Source organism: Pleurodeles waltl, chromosome 11 (genome assembly GCF_031143425.1).
Source record: "Pleurodeles waltl isolate 20211129_DDA chromosome 11, aPleWal1.hap1.20221129, whole genome shotgun sequence".
NCBI lineage: Eukaryota > Metazoa > Chordata > Amphibia > Caudata > Salamandridae > Pleurodeles > Pleurodeles waltl.
The window spans coordinates 732,326,920-732,340,418 of record NC_090450.1 but is presented as its reverse complement, the minus strand read 5'-3'; the positions used below and the strand labels follow the sequence as shown (position 1 = coordinate 732,340,418).

The following is a 13,499-nucleotide window of genomic DNA, read 5'->3' as shown; positions in this document are numbered from 1 at the left end:
CTCAGAGGTGGCAACATGAAATGCCAGCAACACAGGGGCAGCTCGTCCTTATGGGCGTTGCTTGGGGCTCCACTGCCTTGTTTTCAATACGTTTTTTTATTTTATTACACTAATAGTGAATAATGCATTATTCACTATTTGTGTAATAAAAAATAGAGTACAGTTAGCTGGAATATGATCCTCTTTGGTAATTGAGTTAAGTAACAAAATAATTTTAAATATATGTTGTGTGCCTGCTTGGTGGTGAGAGTGTGCTTATGTAGAAAAGTGTGTGTATGAGTGTGTGTATGCTTTATGTAAGCATGCGTCTGTGTGAGTGAACGTAAAGATGAAATGGTGTGTGATGTTCCTGGCATTTTGATGAATTGACGTCCAGGGGCTGCAGGAAACTAGTCTTCGTGGACGTGTTACGAAAACTCTTGATGGGGCAGCCTGTTACTTGGTGAAGACACTGCTTGCTGAACTGACAAACTGGGGGTCATCATGGTCATCCCGAGGGCATCAGGAAATCTCACAATCATGCACAGTGGAAAGTTTAGCTGCATCTCAATATGAATTCATACGTTTTCCTATACACCTGTAGGGATGAAAGGCATCGTATTTCAAGAAATACTCTACGGATCTTTCCCCTTTGCTAAGTTTTTAGTATGCCCTGTGTTTTCCCCTAGGCCTGTCCAATAATCATTAGGTCCATTGTTGTTACATCATATTTTTTGATGTTCAATTAGCAGTTAGCCATAGAAGCACCCTAAGTGTACCCCTGCCCTCAGTGCAGGGTGGTTATTTGTATCTCTAATCAGAGTACGAGGAGCCTGACAAATGGCAACATTTGAAACATTAGTCAAAGAGCATGGGCCTTTATGCACTGTCCTCCTGCTGCCAGGAGGCTTTTCGGTCCTAACCGGTAAACCTCTGTACATCTGCCTGCTTGTGTGTTGCATGTGGACGTGTAGTGGTACAGCGCATGTGTGTGTGGTGTCAGGTATCCGATGCATGGTGGGAATGTGAGCTTTGGAGATTGCATGTTGCACACAATGGATGTCCAGCGTTAGGTTGTCCTTTACACCTCTGTTAACATGACCACTTCCAAGACACTGCATCGGGTACCTGCATTTAGGAGAATCTGTTGATGTCTTGGTATTTTGAAAAATCTATATATATTTTTCAATCTGTCAGACCATGGACACGTGCCCAGCATTATCACCAGATATCCTTCCTCCTTGTGTTGTGCTGGGCATTGGCCAGAGATGGCAGATCCCACACAGAGCAGCTAGATGATCTTTTCTGTAATACCATCCCCTCATCAGTTGATACCTGCATCCCTCCCCTCAACTGAGGACGCCAGGGAAGAAAGCCTGCGAAGATTAAGATTTTCTTGGATTTCAGGTTAAAGGTAGTTTGATTATGGCCATGGGTTCCTATTGATGCACAGTTTCACTTAAACAAAGCCTTTCTTGAGCCAATAAGTTGTTTTCATCTGGACTTCTGGGGAGCATCTACAGCATCAGCACAGACTCATCCTTGATCAGGGACAGTACACTGGCACTTGCTGATATTTACCTCAAGTTTGGGACCATGCCCATCCCTCTGCGAGAAACTCCCTGCAATTGCTAGGTATCAGACTAAATGAGATTTCCACTTAAATTCAGGGCGTCTAAGTATTTGGGACAAAGGACTGGTGTAATATAATATACTGAATAGCTTTCACCTTTGTTCGCATTGGCAGTGGACTGAAAGAAAATTCAATATCGAGTACCATAGAGTTGAGTAACAATAAACAACTGGTATTCAGCACCAAGATATCCTACTTGGTGACTCAGACGTTTCAGAGGATAACAGTGAACTTACACACCTGCCCAAGAGGAATACATTATTTACACACGCCACTATTTAAATTATAGAGCCTCGCTGACCTGACAGAACACGAAAGACTGAGACGCAGACCTTAAAATGCATGTGTGAGAAGCCCATAAAAACAACAGTACAGAACTGTTTGGGTTCATACCTGTACCCCTGGAAGGTGCTAAAGCATCATAGTTTGTTTAGTTCAGCTTTTTAGCTGCCATATATTTCCCATGCTTAGCTAAAGACCTATTCTATATAAAATCAATAGCTCTGACTGGGCAGAGAGGTTTTTGAGTGCAGTCCATATGCCATCAGGTGTACTAGTTCTACTATGACATCCCCGAGTAAGCCTTAGGTGCTCAACTATGCTGCTCTTAGAGAGCCTGGCAGTTCAGGCTGGACAGTTCCCATGGGGAGCAGGGTCAAAATTGATTTGCATATGGCTGGGTCCAATCTGGGGTGGCATGATGAACAAAAAAATAATTGATGGATTTAACCCAGATCTGTGACTGGGGGGGTGAATGCTTGAAAAGTTTCAGCACTCCGTCCATCATCTTCTTGTATTGGTATGTTCGCCCTAAGTGGCCAGGGTATGCCCAGGCATGGATCCCATGCTCAATGTGCCACTAGATTCAAGCTAGCCTGGCTGATGAGTGGGGATATCCTGAAATCGGTCCCAGGCAGTGCTTAATTTATAAATAAAAAAGTGTCATTGCCCAAAGCCCTCCTCTTAAAAACATGGCTGCTGCAATTAAATGTGCAAACAAGGAATAATGAAACAGTCTAAACCTGGACCTCGTCAGTCCATTTAAAGCCACTCCCTGCCCCTTCAGCTTAATCTCACAGCATTCTCCTTTCTCCAATTGTGATGCTTTTTCGTTTTTCTCTTCCCCCATCTTTCCCATATATGTCTTTTGCTCACATTAAATGCTTGAGGCAGAAAAAAAGTGCCAGCCCTCAAAAATAAGTGCTGGTGCTCTGCACTGGAACCAACAAGCATAAATTAAGCACTGGTCCCAAGATGCTTGTTTCCGGCCCAAGGATGACCTGGCCTAGCAGTTCGGGCTTGACTGTTCCCTGGGGAGCAGGGTCAACACTGAATTGCATATAGCTGGGTCCAAACTGGGGTGGCATGGTAATCCAAAGTACAATGAATTTGACCCAGATCTGTGACTGGGGATGAGTTTTTGAAAAGTTTCAGCACTCTTTCCATCATCTCTTTGTTGCTATATTTGCCGTAAGTGGCCAGGGTATGCCCAGGCATGGGTCCCTTGCTCGCTGTGCTACTGGATTCAAGCTAGCCTGGCTGATGAGGGGCAATACCCCGTAACCGGTCCCAGGATGCTTGTTTCTGGTCCAAGGAGGACCTGGCCTGGCAGTTCAGGCTGGACTCCTCCCATGGTGAGCAGGGTCAAGACTGATTCACATGTGGCTGGGTCCAAACTGGGGTGGCATGGTGAGCAAGAGAACAATGGATTTAAACCAGATCTGTAATTGGGACTGAGTATTTGGAAAGTCTCAGTACTCCGTTCATCATCTTTTCTTTTTGTGTGTTGTCATAACAATACAAACAATAAATTAATATTCAGTCCAATACTTACTTTTATAATAAAAGGAAGTATTTTATTTCTAATTCTACACATTCAAAAGAATAATGACATTCAGGAGCAATAACACAACCCCCTTGCCTGATAGCTCTAGTAGCTGTCAGGCAAATCCCCGTCCTACCCTCTTTCCTATAATGTGGTCGGGGTTATTCACGATTCAATAGTGGCTGCATCCAGTGACTGCTTACTATTAGGCCATAATTAAGAAATCCTCCTTGACGCCTTAGCAATTTGTCAAGTGTCTATGGTGCCTCAGCCACATTAGCAGTGAGTTCCCTAGGGCCTCACAGGCCCAGTCCTGATCTTACTCACTTCGGTGGTATGGAAGTGTTCAGCAGCTATGCTATGAGCGCCCTCTCTGCAGGCACTCCTGAGCTCTGATCATGTTTGGCAAAGTCAGGCTGCTTGTGGTTCACATGGCGGCAACCCGTCAGGTGCAGGCTCCCTCCTTTGAGCAGCCCTGCTGGTTCGGGTCAGAGACCGGAGCTGCTCCCGCTTGGCAATCACTACGTTAGTCACTCTTTCCCCTCAATGGGAGGAATTCAATCCTCTGGCTCCATACTGGAACCCAGCGAGGGTGCAACATCTCTGATGGCATCCTTGCAGTCCTCGGGGAATCAGTCAGGGGCAGGTCTCAGTGTGCAGACTTGACCCACCAGTCACAGCCACAATCATTCCGTCCTAGCAAAAGCCCAAACTCTTGACACAGTGATACCAGCAGCCCCTCCTGCCATATGGGGTTGGCTTCATACGCTCTGTCTTGGTGCAGACTCTTCCGGAATGATGATCCTCACCATGGCAGCCCCTCCTGGTATACGGGGTCACCGAAAAAGGCAGCCACAAGTCTTAACAATCTTGGCCCATTAAGTTCAATTGTGGCCCCCCTCCCCCGGCATATGGAGTCACTGCAACAAGCCTTCTCTGAGGGTGCTCCTCATAAAACTCAGATCACAGTAGCCCCTTTTTGGTATATTGGGTCCCCCGTACTATTCCTGCACACGGAAAACAACCTGAATGGTATGCAGACATTCTCCTCACACCTCATTCAGGATGTTCTCTCGGCAAAGCTGCCCACTGGACCTCACTAACTCCCATGTTCTTGTCTTCCTCACAGGGCACACTGCTCTTAGCAGTCAGGCAGGCACTGGTGCTTATGGTTCCAGGGCAGGTGGACTTGGTTTGTTGGATGATGGCCCTCACCTAGCAGGCAGAGCTTCCCTTTCTCACATAGCTGTCTTGCTCCTTACCAGACAACAAAGTTTGGGGTCTCAACTTCCCTTTCTTATAAGCCATTTCTAGACACCAAATGTGATTTAGGCTCTGGGTCTTTCAAGGTTTTTGTAGGGATTTGTCTTCTTTTGAAGTATACACTTTTTAGGTCGAGCGCGGAAACGCTCAGACATGTTGTAATCTATCTGTGGGCTTTTAACCATGCCCACCGCACGCCTATCACTATCACTCATTCATCGATGAAGTTGAAAGAACCACGGCACATCCAAGCATTCCAAATATTAGTCCTTTAATCTTCTTGGGTATTCATTGAATAAAGCAACCGCTATACTGTTCCATGTACATATAGCCGACACGTGTTTAGTCGTAACAACGACTTTTTCAAGGCTGTGAAACAATGTCCAAAAAATATCATGGTAAGCCAATAGTTCCAATGTCTAGTATAAGGTCTTTACTCTCACCCAAAAGTGATATGACCAATTAAAGTGGCTAGACCATTGCCTTAGACACTCCCCATGAGCTGTATTCATATCCTTGTCTCTGTGTGAGGTGAGTTAGCAGCTAATTAGTGCTTTCTATATTACTAGAAATAGGTAATAGGCATACTACACAGGTGTTGCACATGGATAAATGGTTTCAGAGTGAATTATTGTACCACCCAGTGCAGAAAATTGTAAAGATGCATGCCAGTGACCCTAGTGATAAAAGTACTTGGAAAGTATTTGGAATGCTTGGATGTGCTGTGGTTCTTTCAACTTCATTCATTCACTGTGGACCTCTTGGATCACAACCTACACACCCTGTGGCTGGGTGTGGAGCCACCCTGGCACTCTTTACAATGTATATGCTGAGTTGTTAATAACATTTACTGTTTCGGATTTGTATACTAGCAAAGACATTTTTTTGGATGAGCGCACCATTACAATACACAGCCACTATTTATCTTCAGATCACTCATTCATGGGCTTGCCTTTCAAAAATCCTTTGTTATCATTGGTAAATGCTTTATGTTTGTCCCTCCTTGGGGCAGTTTTATTACCACCTTGGTCATCGACCCTGTTACATGGATAATTGCACTTTTGCCGACAGGTTTGACTGTGAAGGAACTTCTTTGTTCTTTTGTGTCTCCTTCGCGCTCATGCTCATGGTGGCCATGGCGATTTGAACCGGCTCGCTTATGTCAACTGTTTTACTTTTCATTTTCAATTCATGTGGCAAGAAAAGTCCAGTTAGGAATTTACAACGTTAATAGGTCTAACTCAAGCAAACGCGAGACCCACTGCATTGCAAATAGTTGTTTAGAATATGGTTTGACCCCCCTCTATAGGGACCTTGCTATTTTATGCTATTTCCTAATACTTACCTGTGTATATTTTGTCTGTACTTACCTCCAGAAAGGGGTTTGCCTATAGTAATCTACTTCAACACTGTGTGGTTACTTTCATGTGTGATCTACTGTGGTATTGCAAATATGCTTCACACTCCTCCAAGATAAGTCTTGGCTGCTTGCCACATGTACCACTAGAGAGCCCTGGTTACCTAGACACTGTAACACTATCTAATAAGGGTTGCCTCAACGCAGTATAAGGTGGAACACCATAGGTGTCCATCACACACTGGGCCAGCCTCCTACAACTGTAGTCTAACCCTTTTCGATACTGTAATCATCACCCAACATGACAACCAGGAAGCTCAAGGAATTAGGCCTGCATTAATGAGGAGTGATCTAATTTTCCAGCCTTCTATCTACCAACTACCTCTAGGGCCCAGGCACTCGCTGTGCCTTAATTTCAGACATAGACAACACAAAAGGATGATGGACGGAGTGTTGAAATTTTTCACACATTCACCCCCAGACACATATGTGGGTTTAATCCATTGTTCTTTTGCTCATCATGCCACCAGATTCAAGCTAGCCTGGCTGAAGAGGGGTGATACCCCGAAAGCAGTCCCAGGATGCTTGCTTCTGGTCCAGGGAGGACCTGCTCTGGCAGTTCGGGCTGGACTGTTCCCATGGGGAGCAGGGTCAAGACTGATTTGCATATGGCTGGGTCCGACCTGGAATGGCATGGAGATAAAAAAAAACTGATGGATTAAACCCAGATCTGTGACTGGGAGTGAATGTTTGATTTGTTCTGCATTCGGTCAATCACCAGACACGTGGCATCTGGTCTATTTCTGCCAGTCCTATTTGCTAACTCATCTCCATGATGCAAGGGAGAGGATGTGGCATAATGGCCAGAGCTCCAGGCTTTGGTATTGGGGACTCAGGTTTGAGTATGGTATCTGCACAATATTCTACAATTCTGGGCAAATCACTTAATCTCCCTGTGCCTAAAAAATAAAATAAAAATGACTGTGTCCTTATGTGATGTAACTGGTGCTCATGTAAAACCCTCCAATACCTTTGGGTCGAGTTTGCTCTATAGAAAACAGAAATAAAAAAAAAGGTCCACCCTGCTGTATGACAGCCTGCTCTATTCTCTCCTTGGAAAGGGCCACCACTGACAAGGTACTGCTCCTGAAAAGAACAATTGAAATGATACCTAGTAAGAGATATTCTGTATCCACAGGTCTCCTGTAACTTCCTGCGCTACTTCCAACAGAGAACAAACCAGGACTCTGAAGTGCATTTGTCCTCTTTTTCCCTGCTTCACCAGAAAAAAGGGTTTGAAAAAGGGTCTACCTTACAGAACTTCACATCACCTGGGAATTTATCAATTCTAATAAGGCTGGTCAGTGGAAGTCCACTAAAATCCCTCTCCTTTCTCTAGAGCTTTCTTCGCTGTGTACAAATTCCTCTGCCATCAATTAGTCCCTGAGTGAACAGGCAAAGACAGCCCTTGCACGCTGGAATATGTTGCACACGCTCGCTCTACATAGGGTTCAGAGGGCGTTCACCATTATCGGTTTACTAAGCATTACGCCTCAGTTTTGTGGGGCCAACACTTTTCTCAATACTTAAACATAATTTCTTCAAAAGCACCATTCTTTGTGAGATACAATGAAAGTGTAAATGGGGTCCTGTTGCTATCTATCTTTTCAATTAGGGTCTTTCAGCTGTTATAATAATACTGATATATTACTGTGCATCAATTTAAAAAGACCAAACCCCAAACTTTTTGCATAAATACCATCCCCCCACATAAAGCTATCACAACAAGACCTGCAAGGAGTGTCACAATCTTTCCTTAGAAAGTAAGGCTGTCTCTTCATACGACTTTGACTTTGGATTATCACTTTCATAATCAGAGAACTCAGCCCACTGCCAATCACTTCTTGGATGCTGAAGGAGTGATTTGCAGGTTAGGTGAGAATTCTGCACCAACATGAATTAACACTCCGGGATCCTAGGATCATTAAATCTTGGAGGCATAACGTGTCAGTGTTGATCAATATGCAGCATGTCTCAGAAAGCACACTCCACCCCACCTGGTGGTCATTATACCTTTTAAATAAGCGAGTCTCTATCTTTTCCATGCTTCAGTGAAAGTTACGTTATTTGTCTAAATAAACCTACGCTTTTGGAGACAGTGTAGTCAGATTGATAAGCAATGATGGAGGCTTTCTATAGTAAAATTGAACAAAAAGAATTCTCTTATATTTCGGTGTTCTTAACTACCCGCTGAAGGAGAAAAGGGCTAAGAAACCAAAAAAACAATCACATTATTATTTTACAAACTTTTTTTTTTTTTTGAAGGCGCTTTGGTTCAATGAACTAGATTTGGTAAGTATAAATACTAAAAACCAAAGGCGCACATGAACACCTATAAAAGGCCAAGGAACTGTCAGACATACCTCCAATAGTCTATTCACTGTCACAAAAACTCACCCAAACCCACTTTTAATCCCATATTTATATATTTCAGCTTCCACATCTTGTCACGTAACATCCAACAATTACAGACTCAGAAAAGACTCACTTGTTCTCCAAACAACATCATCAGTATCACACAGGCTTTCCAGAGACCCCACAAATATTACACAATGTTCAATAGGAATCACTTTGGTAATGTCCAAGAGAGACGTGTGGTGTGGTATGGGCTCTAAGGAACTCACCACCATCTGGAATGTAGACTGAACACGTGCCATACAGCTAAATTCCCCACTCCCCCATGCCCTTTTTTCATTTTTTTTTTAAAGAGAATAATTATTTTTTAAATCTTTCTGCTGGACTTCTGTTTCGCAGCAACTATTCGGCAGCCCAGTATCAGATTTATCCTTTTTGTTTACGATTCTCCTTTAAGTAGTAGGTGAAGGGGGGTTGGAAGGCAGATGAAATCCTGAATGCGGGCTCATCAAAGTGGCAGGAAGTCTGTGAACAGGTAAGCTCTGACTCAGAAAAAACAGGGGCACAAACACTACTCTACAACAGCCCAAATCAAAAGGAGTTTGTTCGGAAAATAACTGCGGATTGGCAAAGCAATTCCGGGGCTGCTTGTGCTTGGGAGAGATAGATTATGGGTGCCTCGTCAGTAAAATGGAGCAGGCTCAACTTGTTTACCTCTGAGAACAGCAAAAACAATTTAATTTTCAGTTAATTTACAAGGCAATCCGGTTTATGCACCCGTTTCTCATTTAGTATACATTTGATTTCCTTCATATTTACCTGTTGTAAATTGTGCATGCAAATGGACTACTAAAGAGGCTAGCCTTGTAAATAGCCTTTTGTCTGTAAATTGAGCGTTTGACAGTGGTGGGTAGGGAATTGGGAGAAAAAAAATCCCTACCTTTAAAACTTCTTGAGAATAGTAAAGAAAATCGCACAGCAATTGCTAAGAACGTAATTCGCTATTAGAGTCATTGTAGCAAAGACCCAGATTAGCAAAGCAATTCACTTTGGACTCCAGAAAACATACAGAAAATTAATGACCACATGGTTGTCAAGGATCTGAATGCATGCATGTTTCTTTAACAAACAAACACACTAAAGAGCAAAGAAAAAACAGAAAAGCCCAGTTTTCATTTACCTCAGTGAGCTCTTGCCAGATGTAGGGATTTTTAAACTAGAAAACTCCTACATTTTGACAAAACTAGTAAAGGTGTAGTACTGTAAGAAGAGCTTTTCAGAAAGCAGAGCACGGAACCGACAGTAATATCACAAAGAACAATATGTCAAGATGTAGGATCATGAGGACTTGCTACCATATAAATTTAAAACCTCTACTAAACGAAGACTTACCCAGCTACGGGGGGTACAGGACTGGCAGCAGCGCCCAACATTTGGGCGGTACTTTCCTAGAAAAGGAGTGACATTTCCTATCTTCAATCCAAGTTTTAGGGTTAGGTCGTGCACCTGAAAATAAAACATACAAACACTTGTGATAAACATTGACACACAGAAAGCATAAGGAAAGAATAAGGAACATGCCACTGAAGCAAGGGGAGAGTTCGTAGTAAAGCACGGAAGTAAAGTCTACTTTATACTCTGTTTCAATGACCGGAAAATCATTCAACCTTCTCTGCCTCCCACCTCAGGAGCATTAGGAGTATGGTTGAGGGAGGACAGACAACCAAGGGGAGCGTGTTCAGGGAATGGCTCTAAATAGTGTCTGTCACCAACATGAATATTCAAGAATAAAATCACAAAAGAATACAACAAAGGAACCTTCGTTCAAGATTAGCTCCTCAGCTCAATACCCCAACATACAAGAACAAACATGGGCAGTAAATCATTTTCTGTTTCAAGCAGCCAAACTATGGAATTAATTACTCCCAAGCCACAGATAAACTGTCTTATCTTCAGAAGACTACTCAAGAGTTTACTCTTTCTTAAATGACCACCGCACTCAAACACAAATGTACAGCATCTCCATGTGCATAAATATGCATAATGCGAGTATATGTGTTTAGATATGTGCATTTCTTTGTACAAATAGAATATATATTGCTTACGATTCAGAAATATATAGATCTTCTTTAGTTCTGTTTAACAAATGCATATATTACATATGGTTAAATATACAAATACGTATACATTATTTTATGCTTAACATACATATATATATATATATATATATATATATATATATATATATATATATATATAGATAGATATATAGTCACTGCAAATGTATTTGATTAGATGCTTATGGGTCTCTGTTTATTTTATTTATCTATCACAATACGTATATCTGAACATAACAATTATACCTACGAGTGCTACCCTAGTGATATATTGAGGAAAACATAAAAAAGAAAAAATATTTTGAAAAAATTATCATACACAAATAATTTAGTTTTTTCGTACAGCAACACACAAGAGTCTGAATTTTTAACTATCCATACTTGAAAAATTGAACTTTATGGAAAACAACTGTATATCCCTTTGTTTCCTTATCCTTTTTTAATTTTTAAAATGTTTTCCTTCTGGTGTTCATCTTCTCTTTGACCCTCTATTTAGCATCTACATTGCCAGTATGGCCCTCCTTATACGATCCTTTGAATTTTGTTTAGAAGATGACACCTAAATCATGATGGCTAGAGAAAATATAAGACAACATACTTGTTGATGGTGACCTTTTGACACTACTGTGAAATTTAGTAGGATGGCTGCTTTCAATAAATGAAAGTAGTCCAATATTTTGGAACATTAGTCAGACAAAACCAAAGATCTTATTATTCAGTCATCTTCATGTTTGAGACACCAAAAGTAACGGTTTTCAGCAGATCAAATGTCTTCACTGTTGACCAAGTGGTCTCTGACTTCATCCCACTCTCCACTGTCTATAATGAATATAACCCTATATATATATATGAGGTTATTTTCCCACCTTTACTCCAAATCCGGGAACAGTATACCTATGTACTTCAATTAGTAATGATAAACATCTGTGCTCCTGAATGTTTAATCTTCAACTTTAGTAAGGCTTTATTGATCTTTTTTTTTTTTTTTTTACAGAATTCCATAAGACGTCAGCAAACATATTCCCTCAAATATGATGAGACATGGCAATACTCCAATTTGAACATTAATTTTAATTAGCAGGAAAAATATGTTAAGGCACTAAGCAATATTATTCTACACTTTCAATTACATTTAAGTGCGTATTAAGGTTTCTCTCTCTATAACCAAAGTCTTTACGGAGTCCATCATCACAACATTCTCAGCACTTAACCGCTTAGGTGCGGGCGTCGGCCACTGGCCGACGCCCACACACCCTCCCTGGTGCGGGTCACGACCAGTGGCCGACACCAGGAAGGGTATCAATAAATCCTCGGGTGCGTCGCACCCGAGGATTTTTTTTTTTTTTAAACCCCCCCCGGGAGACACAGAAGCTTCCGTGTCTCCCCCCGCCCCCCCACCCGCCCCTTTGTGACGTCGGCGCGCTGACGTTGCAAAGGTGTTTTCCCCATCAAAGCAGGAAGCAGCCTTGCGGCCGCTTCCTGCTTTAATGGGGAAAACGGCCATTCTCACGTTCGGGAAGGCCTCGTAAGAAAGGGGAGTGTCTCCCCTTTCTTACGAGGCCTTCCTGAAAGTGTTTCCTGGCCCCCGATCGCAGCACAGCTGCGATCGGGGGCCAGAAACAGTTTGAGAAGGCCTCGTAAGAAAGGGGAGAGTCTCCCCTTTCTTACGAGGCCTTCTCAAAGTGTTTCCTGGCCCCCGATCGCAGCGTGGGCCAGGAAACACCACTAGACGCCAGGGATTTCACTTTGGGGGGGCGGCCCCCTCGGAAAACGCACCCGAGGATTTATTATTTTTTTTAAACCCCCCCCGGGAGACACGGAAGCTTCCGTGTCTCCCCCGCCCCCTCACCCGCCCCTTTGTGACGTCAGCGCGCCTCGCGGCGCGCTGACGTTGCAAAGGTGTTTTCCCCATCAAAGCAGGAAGCAGCCTTGCGGCTGCTTCCTGCTTTGATGGGGAAAACGGCCTTTCTCACGTTCGGGAAGGCCTCGTAAGAAAGGGGAGTGTCTCCCCTTTCTTACGAGGCCTTCCTGAAAGTGTTTCCTGGCCCCCGATCGCAGCACAGCTGCGATCGGGGGGCCAGGAAACACTTTGAAAAGGCCTCGTAAGAAAGGGGAGACTCTCCCCTTTCTTACGAGGCCTTCTTAAACTGTTTCTGGCCCCCGATCGCAGCACAGGGGATTGTTTAAAAAAAAAAAATAAATACATTAAAAAAAAAAAAATGACAGGGGGTCGCCCGTGGGCAGGGTGACCCCCTGTGGGGGCAATTTTTTTTTTAGATGTTGTAGGGTTTCCCTGGGGGCCATTTTGGCCCCCAAGGAAACCATACAACAACTAAAAAAAATAGATCTATATATAGATCTATATTTATATATCTATGTAGATAGATATATCTATGTACATGGATATATCTATAGATATATCTATGTACATAGATATATATATATATATAGAGGTAGATCTATATATACCAAAGAGATTTATAAAGTGTGCTACTCACCTGTGAGGATCTCAAGGCGCTTGGGGGGGGGGGGGGGGGCGGGGGGGGGGAAAGGGGCTGGGAGGTTCACTGTTCGAAAAGCCAGGTTTTGAGGCCCTTCCTGAAAAGAAGTAGGTTTTGGGTCTTGCGAAGGTGGGTTGTGAGGGCGTTCCAGGTTTTGGGTGCAAGGTAGGAGAAGGATCTGCCCCCGGTGGTGGTGTGTTTGATGCGGGGGACAGAGGCGAGAGAGAGGTCAGCTGAGCGGACGTTTCGTGTGGGGGTGTGGAAGGTGACTCTCGTTGAGGTAGGCAGGGCCTGTGTTGTGGAGTGATTTGTGTGCGAGGATGAGGATCTTGAAGGTGATCCTTTTGTCAATGGGGAGCCAGTGGAGGGATTTGAGGTGTGGAGAGATGTGTTCGTGTCGGCGGAGGTC

At 43.3% G+C, this 13,499-nt stretch overlaps 1 protein-coding gene across 1 annotated transcript in view; it reads right to left on the bottom strand.

Annotated features, from left to right (window-relative positions):
• Positions 1 to 13,499, bottom strand: part of GPAT2 (glycerol-3-phosphate acyltransferase 2, mitochondrial) — a 1,401,514-nt gene that overhangs the window by 1,325,299 nt on the left and 62,716 nt on the right. The window contains exon 2 of the mRNA XM_069212686.1: positions 9,865 to 9,978. Coding sequence (XP_069068787.1) covers positions 9,865 to 9,978 — 114 coding nt within the window. The remainder of the gene's footprint in view (positions 1 to 9,864; positions 9,979 to 13,499) is intronic.